The sequence below is a fragment of the Mobula hypostoma genome, chromosome 22 (assembly GCF_963921235.1).
Source record: "Mobula hypostoma chromosome 22, sMobHyp1.1, whole genome shotgun sequence".
Classification (NCBI taxonomy): Eukaryota; Metazoa; Chordata; class Chondrichthyes; order Myliobatiformes; family Myliobatidae; genus Mobula; species Mobula hypostoma.
In genome coordinates, this window is record NC_086118.1 from 14,208,293 (window position 1) to 14,221,296 (window position 13,004).

A 13,004-nucleotide genomic window follows, 5' to 3' on the forward strand; every position below is an offset into this window, starting at 1 on the left:
AGGGCATGCCCTGGGCGGTGGGATTCCTGATGATGGATGATAAGAGAGCATGCCCTGGGCGGTGGGGTTCCTGATGATGGATGATAAGAGGGCATGCCCCGGGCGGTGGGATTCCTGATGATGGATGAGAAGAGAGCATGCCCTGGGTGGTGGGATTCCTGATGATAGATGAGAAGAGAGCATGCCCTCGGCGGTGGGGTTTCTGATGATGGATGATAAGAGAGCATGCCCTGGGCGGAGTGGTTCCTGATGATGGATGATAAGAGAGCAAGCCCTGGGCGGAGTGGTTCCTGATGATGGATGATAAGATAACATGCCCTGGGCGGTGTGGTTCCTGATGATGGATGATAAGAGAGCATGCCCTGGGCGGAGTGGTTCCTGATGATGGATGATAAGAGAGCATGCCCTGGGTGATGGGGTTCCTGATGATGGATGATAAGAGAGCATGCCCTGGGCGTTGGGATTTCTGATGATAGATGAGAAGAGAGCATGCCCTGGATAGTGGGGTTCCTGATGATGGATGATAAGTGAACATGCTCTGGGCGGTGGGGCCTGATGATGGATGAGAAATCATGCCTTGCATAGTTGGAGCCCCTGATGGTGGAGTTGTCACTACATTGACTGCATAGATTTGTAGTTTAAATCCAGGACCACCATGTCCATGCTGACCATTGATTATCTGCTGAAACTAATCCTATTTACCAGTTCTTTGTTCCATTGCCTTCTGTACCTTTGTCATTGAAGAACTCAGACAGATGATATTAAGTGTTGTAAGAATATCCGGTCCAGCACTTTCTCAGGCAGTGTATTCCAGATGGCAATCACCCTCTGACTGAAAAGTATTTTCATTATATCCCTGCTCACCTTAATCCTATGCCCTTGGGTTGTAAACGTCCTCTTAGTGGGGAAAAGTTTCTACCATTCGATCCATGATTTTTAAATCCCTATCAGAATCCCACTTCAGCCTCCTCTGTTCCAAGTAAATTAAATTTATTGTATCCTGTCTCTCCTTGTAGTTAAAATGTTCCATTCCAAGCAGCATATCACTGTTCTCTCTCCAGTGCAACATGCCCTCTGTCAACTCATACCATGTACGAGATCTAGGTGTTCTTGTACATCAGTCACTGAAAGCAAGCATGCAAGTACAGCAGGCAATGAAGAAAGCTAATGGCATGCTGGCCTTCATAACAAGGGGAATTGCGTATAAGAGCAAAGAGGTTCCTTCTGCAGCTGTACAGGGCCCTGCTGAGACCACACCTGGAGTACTGTGTGCAGTTTTGGTCTCCAAATTTGAGGAAGGACATTCTTGCTATTGAGGGAGTGCAGCGTAGGTTCACAAGGTTGATTCCCGGGATGGTGGGACTGTCACATGTTGAAAGATTGGAGCGACTGGGCTTGTATACTCTGGAATTTAGAAGGCTGAGAGGGGATCTGATTGAAACGTATAAGATTATTAAGGGATTGGACAAGCTGCAGGCAGGAAATATGTTGCCGCTGATGGGTGTCCAGAACCAGAGGCCACAGTTTAAGAATAAGGGGTAGGCCATTTAGAACGGAGTTGAGGAAAAACTTTTTCACCCAGAGAGTGGTGGATGTATGGAATGCTCTGCCCCAGAAGGCTGTGGAGGCCAAGTCTCTGGATGCTTTCAAGAAAGAGATGGATGGAGCTCTTAAAGATAGCAGAATCAAAGGTTATGGGGATAAGGCAGGAACTGGATACTGATTGTGGATGATCAGCCATGATCACAGTGAATGGTGGTGCTGGCTCGAAGGGCCGAATGGCCTACTCCTGCACCTATTGTTTATTGTACCTGTGCCTTTTTACAGTGTTCAGTTTTAAGCCTCTGTGATAAAAAGTCACATCTTCCATTCATTATCCTGGTATACTCTTACTGTGGGTCTCTAGACTAGAACAATGAGTAAGACTGGAAAAACACTAGTATAGGACACTGATGCACGTTGTATTGAATTATCTGCTTCAATGCCAAATTACATAGAGGGACAGAATATGGGAATTAGGAAGAAAAAGGAGGGAAAAAGCGCTAAAAAAGTTACATAAATTCTTTATATTTTGAAATCTTTAGTAATGATTCAAACTGCAATGGGGATGGAAATATTATTTTGCAATAGAGTGCCAGTAATTAACTTGCATCATACACCAGGGTGCTCTCTTCAGTTACCTGATGAGGTAACCGTAGGCTTTGGCCTGGGGCAGATGTCGTCAGGTGATACCCAATCTTTATAGAGTGTTTCAGCCCGTAATCACTACACTCTCCAGCTGGCGGATCAGCAGTTGTGGCCAAGTCACTGCCCATCTGATCCTGGTTTCCAGCTCAAATCCTCTCGCCTGCTCCATATGCAGCAAAGAGGCTCTTTCTGCTTCCTCCCCCATCCTGTGAGCTGCTTGGGTCTTGCTCTTTTCATCAAGGCCCTACACAGACAGCAACCTCCATACGTAAAAATGAACTTACATTGAAATGTTCAAGCTAGTGGTCTGTTGCACTTTGTGGATATAAATCAAATAATTACCAAAAATTCTCTTCCATCTATGTTACTTAGGGATAAGTCTTTTACCAAGAACTAACCAAGTTTACAGAATAACGGAGTAAATAAGCCAGCAACCTCTGATTCCAGCAACTAACTTCATGAGTGTGATCAGCAGTTGTTGCTGTCTGATTTACACTGCATCATTTGATATTTTGGACTTCATTTTTTTCTGTAGCAACATCCAGCAAAAATGTACTGCAGGTCTAGAGTTTTCAGTTTCTTTGAGTCTGTGGGAGCTTTATGCTGGTAAATACCAAGGCACCCATTAGACTGGATCGCGCTCATTCCGAACAGTCTCTCTCCTCCATCACACTAGCCCAATTGCTACATTAATCTTCAGTAGCTGCACATCTCAAGGTTTCACTCGATGTCTGTCTCACGAGGCATGTGGGTTGTGAGCAGACAAAGCCAGGATTAGCAACCAAATCTCCTGAGATCCTAATCCAACAGAGACTAATGGGTTTTGATGACTCAGTAAGGTACCAGATTTACTTTGCTCTTTTATAAATACCAATGACAATCAGAGACTTCATAAAAGTTAAGGGACATTAAGGTGAATTGGCTATTTGAGTTCAGAACTGGCTTGCACATAGAAGACAGAGGGTAATGGTTCAAGGGATTTCTTTGAGCTTAAAATCTGTAATTTGTGGTGCTCTGCAGGGATCTGTGCTGGGATCTCTGCTGTTTGTGATGTATAAAAGTCACCTGGATAAAATGTAGCGAGTGGATTAGTAATTTTGTGGATGATGCCAAGATTAGTGGAGTTGAGGATAGTGTAGAAGACTGGCAAAGAATACAGTGTGATATAGACCGGTTGCAGATGGAGATGGAGATCAGTTGCAGATGGAGATAGAGAGCAGTTGCAGATGGATTGCAAATGGCAAATGGAGTTTAACCCAGATAATTGTGAGGTATTGCACCTTTGTAGGGCAAATGCAAGGAGACAGTATGCTGTTAAGGTCAAGATCCTTAACAGTGTTGCTGAGCAGAGAGATCTTGGAACCTCTCCAAGTTCATAGCTCCTTGGAAATGGTTACATAGGTCAATAAGCAAATCATGGTTAAGAAGGCTTATGGAATGCTTGCTTTTGTTAGTCGGGTCATTGAGTTCAAAGGTCAAGAGGTTATGTTGCAACTTCATAAAACTCTAGTTAGGCGACATCTGGAGTACTGGAAGAATGTTGAGACTTTAGAGAGGGTGCAGAAGAACTTTACCAGGATGCTGCCTGGTTTAGAGGGCATGTGCTATCATGAGAGGCTGAATAAACTTAGGTTGTTTTCTCAGGAGTGCCGAAGGCTGAGGGGAGAAGGGATAGGTTTTTAGATTCTGAAAGGCATAGATAGAGTAGACAGGGAATATCTATTTCCCAGGGTTGAAATGTCTGCTACTAGAGAGCATACATTGAAGGTGAGAGGGTTTAGGTTCAAGGGGGATGTGAGGAGTAAGTTTTTTACTCAGACGCTGGTGGATGTTTAGAATGTGCTGCCTGGTATGGCGGTAAAGGCATATACATTAAGGTTTATAAGATACATTTGGATAGGCATATGGATGTAAGGAAAATGGAGGGATATGGAGATTGTGTAGGTAGGAGAGAGTTTGGGTGTCGTTGATTTGTTTTTTAGCTGGCTTGGTGCAATATTGTGGGCCAAATGACCTGTTACTGTTCTGTGTCCATGTCTATGAAAATTAAAAATTACTTAAAATTAAGAAATAATACAAACATGGTTATATGCAAACAGACAAATTTGGAGCAGCAATAGGTGATTCGTCCCCTCAAGGTTGATGCACCATTCAATCAGATCACGTCTGATACAATGGCAACCTTATCTCTCATTCCCATTTAACCCTGGCAAACTTGACTGGCCTTTTTAATGCAGATTGGTGACTATTCCGACAATGGTCCAGCTAGATGTACTGTGTAGCTAGCATAAAAATATGAAGTGTAATCATTCTACCTGCTCAGTAAATCCTGGAAAGTTGAGTCCAGGGAAGACAGTCAAGCCTCATCCATACTTCTCTGCACATCCTGCAGCTCACTGGTAATCACCTGCCGAGCCATTGATTCACCTTCTGAGCAATCTGGAGCTGTGTGCAATAAAATTTCATAACTACTACGTAGATTGATTCTTACTAAAAGTATTTTTTTGTTTTTATCAGTCCAAAAAATAAGAAAACTCACCACTGAAGGAATACAATGAGGAATACCAGTTTAATTCCATGGATGGCATGTTTGCTATACAGGGGTGGATTAATGAGATTAGGCCTGTGTTCTGCAGGGTCTGCAAGAATGAAATTCGACATTTATAGAGCTCCTAAAGGGTGCAGAAGGCTTTAACTGCCTGAGGAGTGGTCACAGTTTCAGAATAAGAGACAAATTGTTTAGGACTGAGGTGAAGTAAAATTTCTTCTCTCAGTGGGTAGTAAAAGGGTGAAATTCTCTACTTCAGAACTCTATAGTGTCTCAGTCATTCAAAACAGAAGCTGACAGCTTTCTGGCTATATTAGAGGAATCAGGGGATATAAGTATTTTGCAAGAATGGTGATCTATGATCTAAATGAACAGCAGAGCAGGTTTGAATGACCAGCAGAATAATCCTTTTCCTAATCCTAAAGTTCCTAGTTCTGCCCAGTACCCTGAAGCACATTATCTTTGATTTCCCAATAGGTCAAAGCAGAATTGAAAATGCGTTGGCAATCCTGGCTGCTGGCAAATCACTTTGAAAGTTCTGGATGTATGGGCAAGCACTTCAAATACCTCGGAAAATGCTCCAAACCCAGGTCAAACAGTTACATTAACAGCAACAGCTACTGCTACAGCGACACCAGAACTTCCAGCGTGCAGCTGAGCATGGCCCCCATGTCAGACCAGCAGACACAGAAGGCCACCCCAGTGGAACAGTTTACCCAGACCAGTATCTGCGAGAGCAGTGAAGGGGATCTGGGAGTTGGTGAGAGTCAAATCTAAGAGCCAAATTTAACATACAGTACTGAAGACTGAATGGTGTATAGGCCTTTAACGCAAGAAGTCAGTACGAACACGGCTCTTATTTGCTTTATGATGATCTCTACATCCTGCTGTAAATATTAAATCATGCAAGTGATCTCACTGGTGCTTCAAATGCACACTTGGTACTGGTAATATTGTCTCTGTAACCACAGAACAAGGACTTCACCAGGTTTGATTCTCAGTTAATGCTAAATCAGGTGACATCATCAGAAGTTCTGCAAATGGCTTCAGTGTGCATGGGTTCAGGAGAAGGATGAGATTTGTGGAAAACATGTGGACTTTTGAGGGTGCCAGCAAAGGCAGTTCCAATTGCCTTTTGACTAACACTCATTGTGTCACCTTACACTGCTTCAAGTTAACACATTGCTTTGGAAGGTCTCAGAGAACTAGTTGGGAATCCCTTTTGGCTTTCCAACTGCAGGACAGTTAATTTTTCCAACACATACTTTGACAGCAAAACTCCTACTGCCTTCCTTCTGCCTCAAAATGAGAACAGTCATGATCCACACTTTTAGAAACAAGCACGGCTAGATACTATTATGTGATAAAGCAGCAATGGAAAATATCTTGTACATATTGTGCACTAGAGTAAACATTCCTCTCACTTCTTATAATACCAAGATATTTTACAATATAAAGAAAAATTACTAATTCCATGTATTTTAATACTGTAGGTGTGAATTTTCTTATAAAGTATGCCCTCTCTATGTTCAAATAAAAAAACTCAACCGTTTCACACATTAGCAGTTATTTTCATCAGTTTCTGTATTTCCATAATCATCTTAATACAGAAGTTATTGTCCATTTACAAAGCCACATTCAAAGGTGAAGACTGTTTGAAGATGATAGCCAGAAACTCCACTGCAACATATTAAAACATACCTTCTTGTTCAATTAGACTGAAATAGAAAAAAAGTTTAAAATCCACTGCTGAGTGTTAAGAAAGGCCTTGTGTCTATATACAACCATACTGCGTCTAAGAGCAGTTTACGATTGCAGGCCATTGCATCATTTTAATTAGATAAATGATCAGGAATTCAGTGACATTTGTTCCCCCTTAGCTCAATATCCCTGCAAATTATGACCAAACATATTTCAACACAAGAACCTGTTAGGAACTATTCGATGTAGCACTGAAGGAGATTTTCAAGAAACTGGAAATTTGCAGTGCATGTCCAGAGAACAGAGAAGTAATCATTGAATGAGACTGGAAAAAGTAGTATGTTCTGGAAGTTTTATAGATTGGGCATTCGGGGATCACTTGACATGCAGCCTTACTGACAAGAAAATTCAGACACAGCAACCTACTAAGAAAAACCTAATTTTCAAGGGATTGCCCGTGATGGAAATGAATGGCCTTCTCTACATTCCTGGAGTGTGAGCATCAAATAAGCAGCAAAAAGATGGCATTGGGAGTGTCCCTTTCCTTGACCCCAGTCTCAGATTTTGTCCTTACAGAAAACAAACAGAAGACTTGTGTCACAAGAGCCTGAGACAATAGTACAGCTATGCTGAGAGCATCACAGAGGGGAGCCCCATACACTGGGGACCTGCATGCACACTGGGCAACCCCAAGAGTTAACAATGTATCAACAGCCAAGGATGTGGAGTTATAAAAGCATAGAGATTAAAAGGTCATGGTAACAAGATCAAGCCACCTAGTGATATTGATACAGGAGTTTTATACAGATGTGTATTACTGGTATTAGTTGCAACACATCACCAGATGCTCCATTCAACTCCACTGAGGAACTCTTACAGACTCTTGGGCAAATATTATGCACAGTTTGGCACAAACAAATGGAGAAAAAGATTCCAATGATCCTGGCTAAGTGTATGAGACAACTGATAGGTAAGGATTGGCCATGGACACTGCACATTGACCATGTCTTGGCATAGTAACTGAGAACTTTAAGAAGCTTCGAACTGTGATATAGTTATCCCTTCACCATCTCAAGCTACAAAACCCATGAGGAAGGATTCAGACTCACACTAGCCTGGGTTCAAAGCCTACCTATTAGCCGAAAATAATTCCTTGCACCTTTATCCAAAGGTGGAGAATGAGCTGTAGAGGTAGAAGCAAAATAAGGTGCTTTTAAAAGTTCAGCACAGTGATGGGCAAACCCATTGATTGTCCGCTAGAAAGGTAAAAACGTGCAGGTATATAGAGACTGCACAGACTAAGACTGCTCAATAATATCTACTGCCTATGTCACAAGATTAAGCAACAAATCTGGCAAGCTCTCACTACGTTGGTAGCACAGCCTCCATTATGGCTGTGCACAGTTTTTTTCTGTGGGGAGTGGGGTGCTTAGATATTTATTTTATTTTCCTAATTGCCCTAGAGAAGATGATTGTGAGCCATCTTTTTGAATCATTGCAGTCCTTCTGATAGGTGGGAGAGTGGTTACAGATTTGAACCCAGCATGCATGAAAGACCTGTGATAATTTTGCGAGTAAGAGTGGTATGTAGGTGGGAGATGATCTTGCAGGTGGTGGTAGCAGTAAAGTTTGTAGGTTTCAGAGGTGTAGAGACAAGTAACTTATATGCATTTTGTACATCATATGTTGGAGGGAATGGTTGGGAGGTTTATGGACACCAATCAAGCAGATTGCTTTGTCCTGGATGCTGTCAATCTTCTCGAGAGTGGTTGGAGTTGCAATTTCTCAGTTTCATTCAACATGCTCCTAGCTTGTACCTTGAAAGACTTATAGAGTAGCAGAAGGTGAATCACTCACTGAAAGATACCTGTGTCTGAGCTGCTTTTGAGATTCTGGATTCATGGCTGACCCTGATGAGATTCTGGTTAACCTGCGCTGCCCCATCTCTGCAACTGTGACACTATATTCTACATTCTGTTTTATTTTCACTACTTTGGCAAAATTATGCATGAAATGGTCTGTCCGGATGCCATGAAAATCAAAAGTTTTTCACTGTTCCTATGTAAGCAACAATAATACACTAAACCAATCAATAATGAATCTCAGGATGTTGATGCTGGGAGCTTAGCAAAAATATGGCATTAAATGTTAGCTTTAGATAGCTCGGACACTTTTGTTGGAATAACATTTGAACATTACTTTTCTGATAAGGTCTTGCTGCATGGAAGCAGGAGCTGCTTCATTTGCTGAAGAAAACAGAATATCGAACATAGAGCAATGCCGGACAAAAGCAGGCTCTCGGGCCCACGCGTTATGCTATCTAATTAAACTAATCCCTTTTGCCTGCACATGATTGATATCTATTCATTGCCTGGATATTCATGTACCTCTTCAATGCCACTATCATACTGCTTCCATGACAGCCTCTGGCAGCGTGTTCCAGGAACTAAACACTCGGTATAAACAATATCCCACACATGTCCCTTCAAACTTTCCCCCTTCACATTAAAGCTATGCTTTCTAGTATATTCATGTCTTCCTTGGCAAAAGGATTCTGGCTGTCTACCCTATCTAGGTCTCTCATCAGCTTCAGACATTCCAGAAATAACCACCTAAGTTTGTCCAACCTCCCCTTATAGCACAATTTCCCTCATTCATGAGCTAGACCTCACTAGTTCCCCACCACCACCACCCTCCTCCGGTTGGCAGAACTAGTCCTCACACTTAATAACTTCTCTTTTGGCTCTTCCTACTTTCATCAGACCAAGGGTGTAGCTGTGGGCACTCACATGGGCCCCAGCTCTGCCTGCCTCTTCATTGGTTATGTGGAACAGTCTGTGCTCCAAACCTATTCTGGTGCTGCTCCCCAACTTTTCCTTCGCCACATTGATGACTACATTGGGGCTGCTTCCTGCACCCATGCTGAGCTCGTCAATTTCTTCAACTCTACTTCAAACTTCCATCCAGCCCTCAAATTCACTTGGTCTATCTCAGACACTTCTCTCCCCTTTCTAGGTCTCTCGATCTCCATCTCTGGAGACAGACTGTCCACTGACATCTTCTACAAGCCGACTGACTCTCATAACTACCTCGACTATATCTCTTCCCACCCTGCTACATGCAAAAATGCTATTCCCTACTCCCAGTTCCTCCGTCTCCACCCCATCTGCTCCCAGGATGAGGCTTTCCATTCCAGGGCATCTCAAATATACTCTTTCTTTAAGGATCATGGTTTCCCTTCTGCCGTCATCAATGATGCCCTCACCTGCTTCTCCTCCATTTCCCGCACTTCGGCCCTCACCCCATCCTCCCGCCACCACAAAAGGGACAGAGTTCCCCTTGTCCTCACCTACCACCCCACCAGCCTCCGGATCCAGCACATTATCCTCTGCAGCTTCCACCACTTTCAACAGGACCCCACCACTAAGCACATCCTTCCCTCGCCACCCCTCTCCGCTTTCCGCAGGGATCATTCCCTCTGTGACTCCCTGGTCCACACGTCCCTCCCCACGGATCTCCCACCCGACACTTATCCCTGTAAGCGTAAGTGCTACACCTGTCCCTACATCTCTTCTCTTGCCACCATTCAGGGCCCCAAACAGTCCTTCCAGGTGAGGCAATACTTCACTTGTGAGTCTGTTGGGGTCATCTATTGCATCCGGTGCTCCCGGTGCGGCTTACTCTACATAGGTGAAACCCGATGCAGATTGGGGGACCGCTTCGTCGAGCACCTCCGCTCCGTCCGCCACAACAGACAGGATCTCCCGGTTGCCACCCCCTTCAAATCTGCTTCACATTCCCATTCGGATATGTCCATACATGGCCTCCTCTACCGCCATGATGAGGCTAAACTCAGGTTGGAGGAGCAACACCTCATATACTGTCTAGGTAGTCTCCAGCCTCTTGGTATGAACATCGAATTCTCCAACTACCGGTAATTCCCTCCCCCTCCCTTCCCCTATCCCAGTTTCACTCTGCCCCCTCCTCTAGCTGCCTATCACCTCCCTCATGGTTCCAGCTCCTTCTACTAACCCATTGTGCTTTCCCCTATTCCTTCTTCACCTTTCCTACCTTTCCCCTCCCTGCTTCCCCTCCCCCCACCACTTTATCTTTCCCCTTACTGGCTTTTCACCTGGAACCTACCAGCCTTCTCCTTCCCACCCTCCCCTCACCTTATTTTTAGGGCCTCTGCCCCTTCCCTCTTCAGTCCTGATGCAGTGTCCTGGCCCAAAACGTTGACTAATAGTTTCCACAGATGCGGCCCGACCTACTGACTTCCTCCAGTGTGTTGTGAGTGTAGCTATCCTGGTCAACCTCTGTGAACCCTCTCCGAAAGCCTCCACATTTTCCGTGTAATGCGGTGAAGAGTTGTGGAAACAACGGGAAATTGTGGAATTATTAGTGAGCACCCGCATTTCTGACCTAATAATGAAAGTACAATTTCAAGTAATTAGTATTTAATCATACTTGAATATAGCCAAACAAAACAATGTTCCTCCAGGGCTAACATGCAAAGCACATTACCAACATCACACAAGACACATCACCTAGCACATATAACATTTATGTTTACAACAGCAGAAAATCATACTGTCACAAAAATAATAATATAGTCCAAGTCCCCGAGTAGAATGGCCTGTAGATTGACCGAGCTTGTGTTGTCCTGGTCCAGCTGGTTCGTCCACCACGTGAACACTGGGGGGCAGCACTGACAGGGGGGAGCAGTGGCCGACCGAGTACAGATTCCAGCACTCCCACAGAAGCCTCTCCCACACCACCTCCGGCGTCTTCTTCCCTGGGCAGCTGCAAGATGCAACCCAAATGTGGTCTCAGGATTGCATAGAAGATCATATGCCTACACCAGGCTACTTTGCAGAATTAGTCAGCCCAAAGATATTTCCATCCATAATTAACCAAGACAGATCTTTTTACTTTGATCTTGACCCTAAATTTGGTAAGGACAAAGTTACTCCTCATCTAGTCAACTTTCTGAAGTGCACCCCAGGAACATGCCGACAGAATCTGATCTGGTGGAGGAGTCTGGCAGCACAGTGGTTCAGACAGAGGCCTGCTGCCTCAAAAACACCAGAGACCCATGTCCAAACTTGACATCCGGTGCTTTCTAATGGAGCTTATACCTTCATTATGTGACCACATTGCTTTCCTTCGAGTGTTTTGTTTTTCTCTCACGTCACAATGATGTGCAGATTGGAAGGTTAATTGAAATCACAAGTGTAGTTGGTATTCCGATAGCTCAACGTGGAATTGTCATGTTATTCTATAAAATTAATGAAGTTCTTGCTCCTGTGATAGCATTTCAGCATGAATAATGCAAATGACTTTCCTTAGTGTTCACTTAACTCTCTTTCTTCAATGACTTGCAGCCAGCATACTGTATATGATGCCTGAGTAGTTTGGCTCCTTCCTAAAGATATGACTAAGAACTGCAAAGGCATGATAAAGCTTTGGAGTGACAGCTTTCGTTGATGCAGTACTGACAATTTCTACAACAAAAAGACTGTTACAGGCCTTGACAATCATTGGCAAATGATCACCAGAATGTTGATCAAGAAAATCAACACGACATTAACTACAACCTGAGGATTAACACATATTCTGATAGATTTCATAGTGTTGGAGACAATGTGTTAAAAAATACTCTGTTATTGAGAACCGTAATAGTTGTCATGATTCATGAGCAATGCCCATATCACATTTTATTAGCAAATGGGGGATGACAAAGTGATTAGTTCATAGCACAATTCAGAATGCACTGCAATCATAAGTTCATAATGAACTTAGTGTAGATCTTGCAGAGCACAAACAACATCACTGGAGAGTGCACCTTTTCTAAGCTTTGTTCTGTTTTTGTGATTGAATTGCAGTTTTACATGAGCATGGATAACATTTTGCTTCATTGCAGCTTTGACTTTTCTTAGTATTCTTTTTTTGGACACTGGATTCCTACTCACATAATCAGAATGCTGTTCTGTAACATTTTATTCATAGCTAGTAGGGTAGACTGTTAGTACTGTGTATATGATCCCTACAAAGTGAAGCACAGATGTTATGTTTTAAATAAGAAGAAAGTCACTTCAACTGAGTTGACTTGGAATACTGAGATGACATCATTGGAGTAGAATATCTTCTTGTAATGAAAACATTCCCCAAACTGCCAAAGGTGTTAGATCTTGGTGTTTCCTCATTGAATTGAAATAGGATGAAAGACAGGATTGTCAAAAGTTTGCTCACTCTTCACATTGTCAGAGGAATGTTTATTAACCAGGAAGTTGAACCATGAGTTGTAAATGTTTAACTTGACACAATCAGAACATTAAATAACTAATATGTACTCAGGATATTCAGAATTGTTGTTAATTTCTGCATCGACTTTAACGTTTAGAGTTACAGAGTTCTAGAGACATACAGCATGAAAGCAGATTCTTCAGACCATCCAGTATATCAATCCAATGCACGTCCCATTGACCTTCTGAACCTTTTCCATCCAAACACCTCTCCATGTATCTTATAAACTTTGTCAACCCTTTCCCATGACAGCTCATCCCAC

General features: G+C 43.1%; 1 protein-coding gene across 6 annotated transcripts in view; it reads left to right on the top strand.

The window, feature by feature from the left end:
- LOC134336484 (glucagon-like peptide 2 receptor) overlaps positions 1 to 6,282 on the top strand; it is a 194,688-nt gene extending 188,406 nt beyond the window's left edge. For all 6 annotated transcript variants that reach the window (XM_063030751.1, XM_063030752.1, XM_063030750.1 and 3 more), the window contains one exon: positions 5,213 to 6,282. In XM_063030751.1, the coding sequence (XP_062886821.1) occupies positions 5,213 to 5,512 (300 nt within the window). In that variant the 3' untranslated portion in view covers positions 5,513 to 6,282. The remainder of the gene's footprint in view (positions 1 to 5,212) is intronic.
- The last annotated feature ends 6,722 nt before the right edge of the window (positions 6,283 to 13,004 follow it).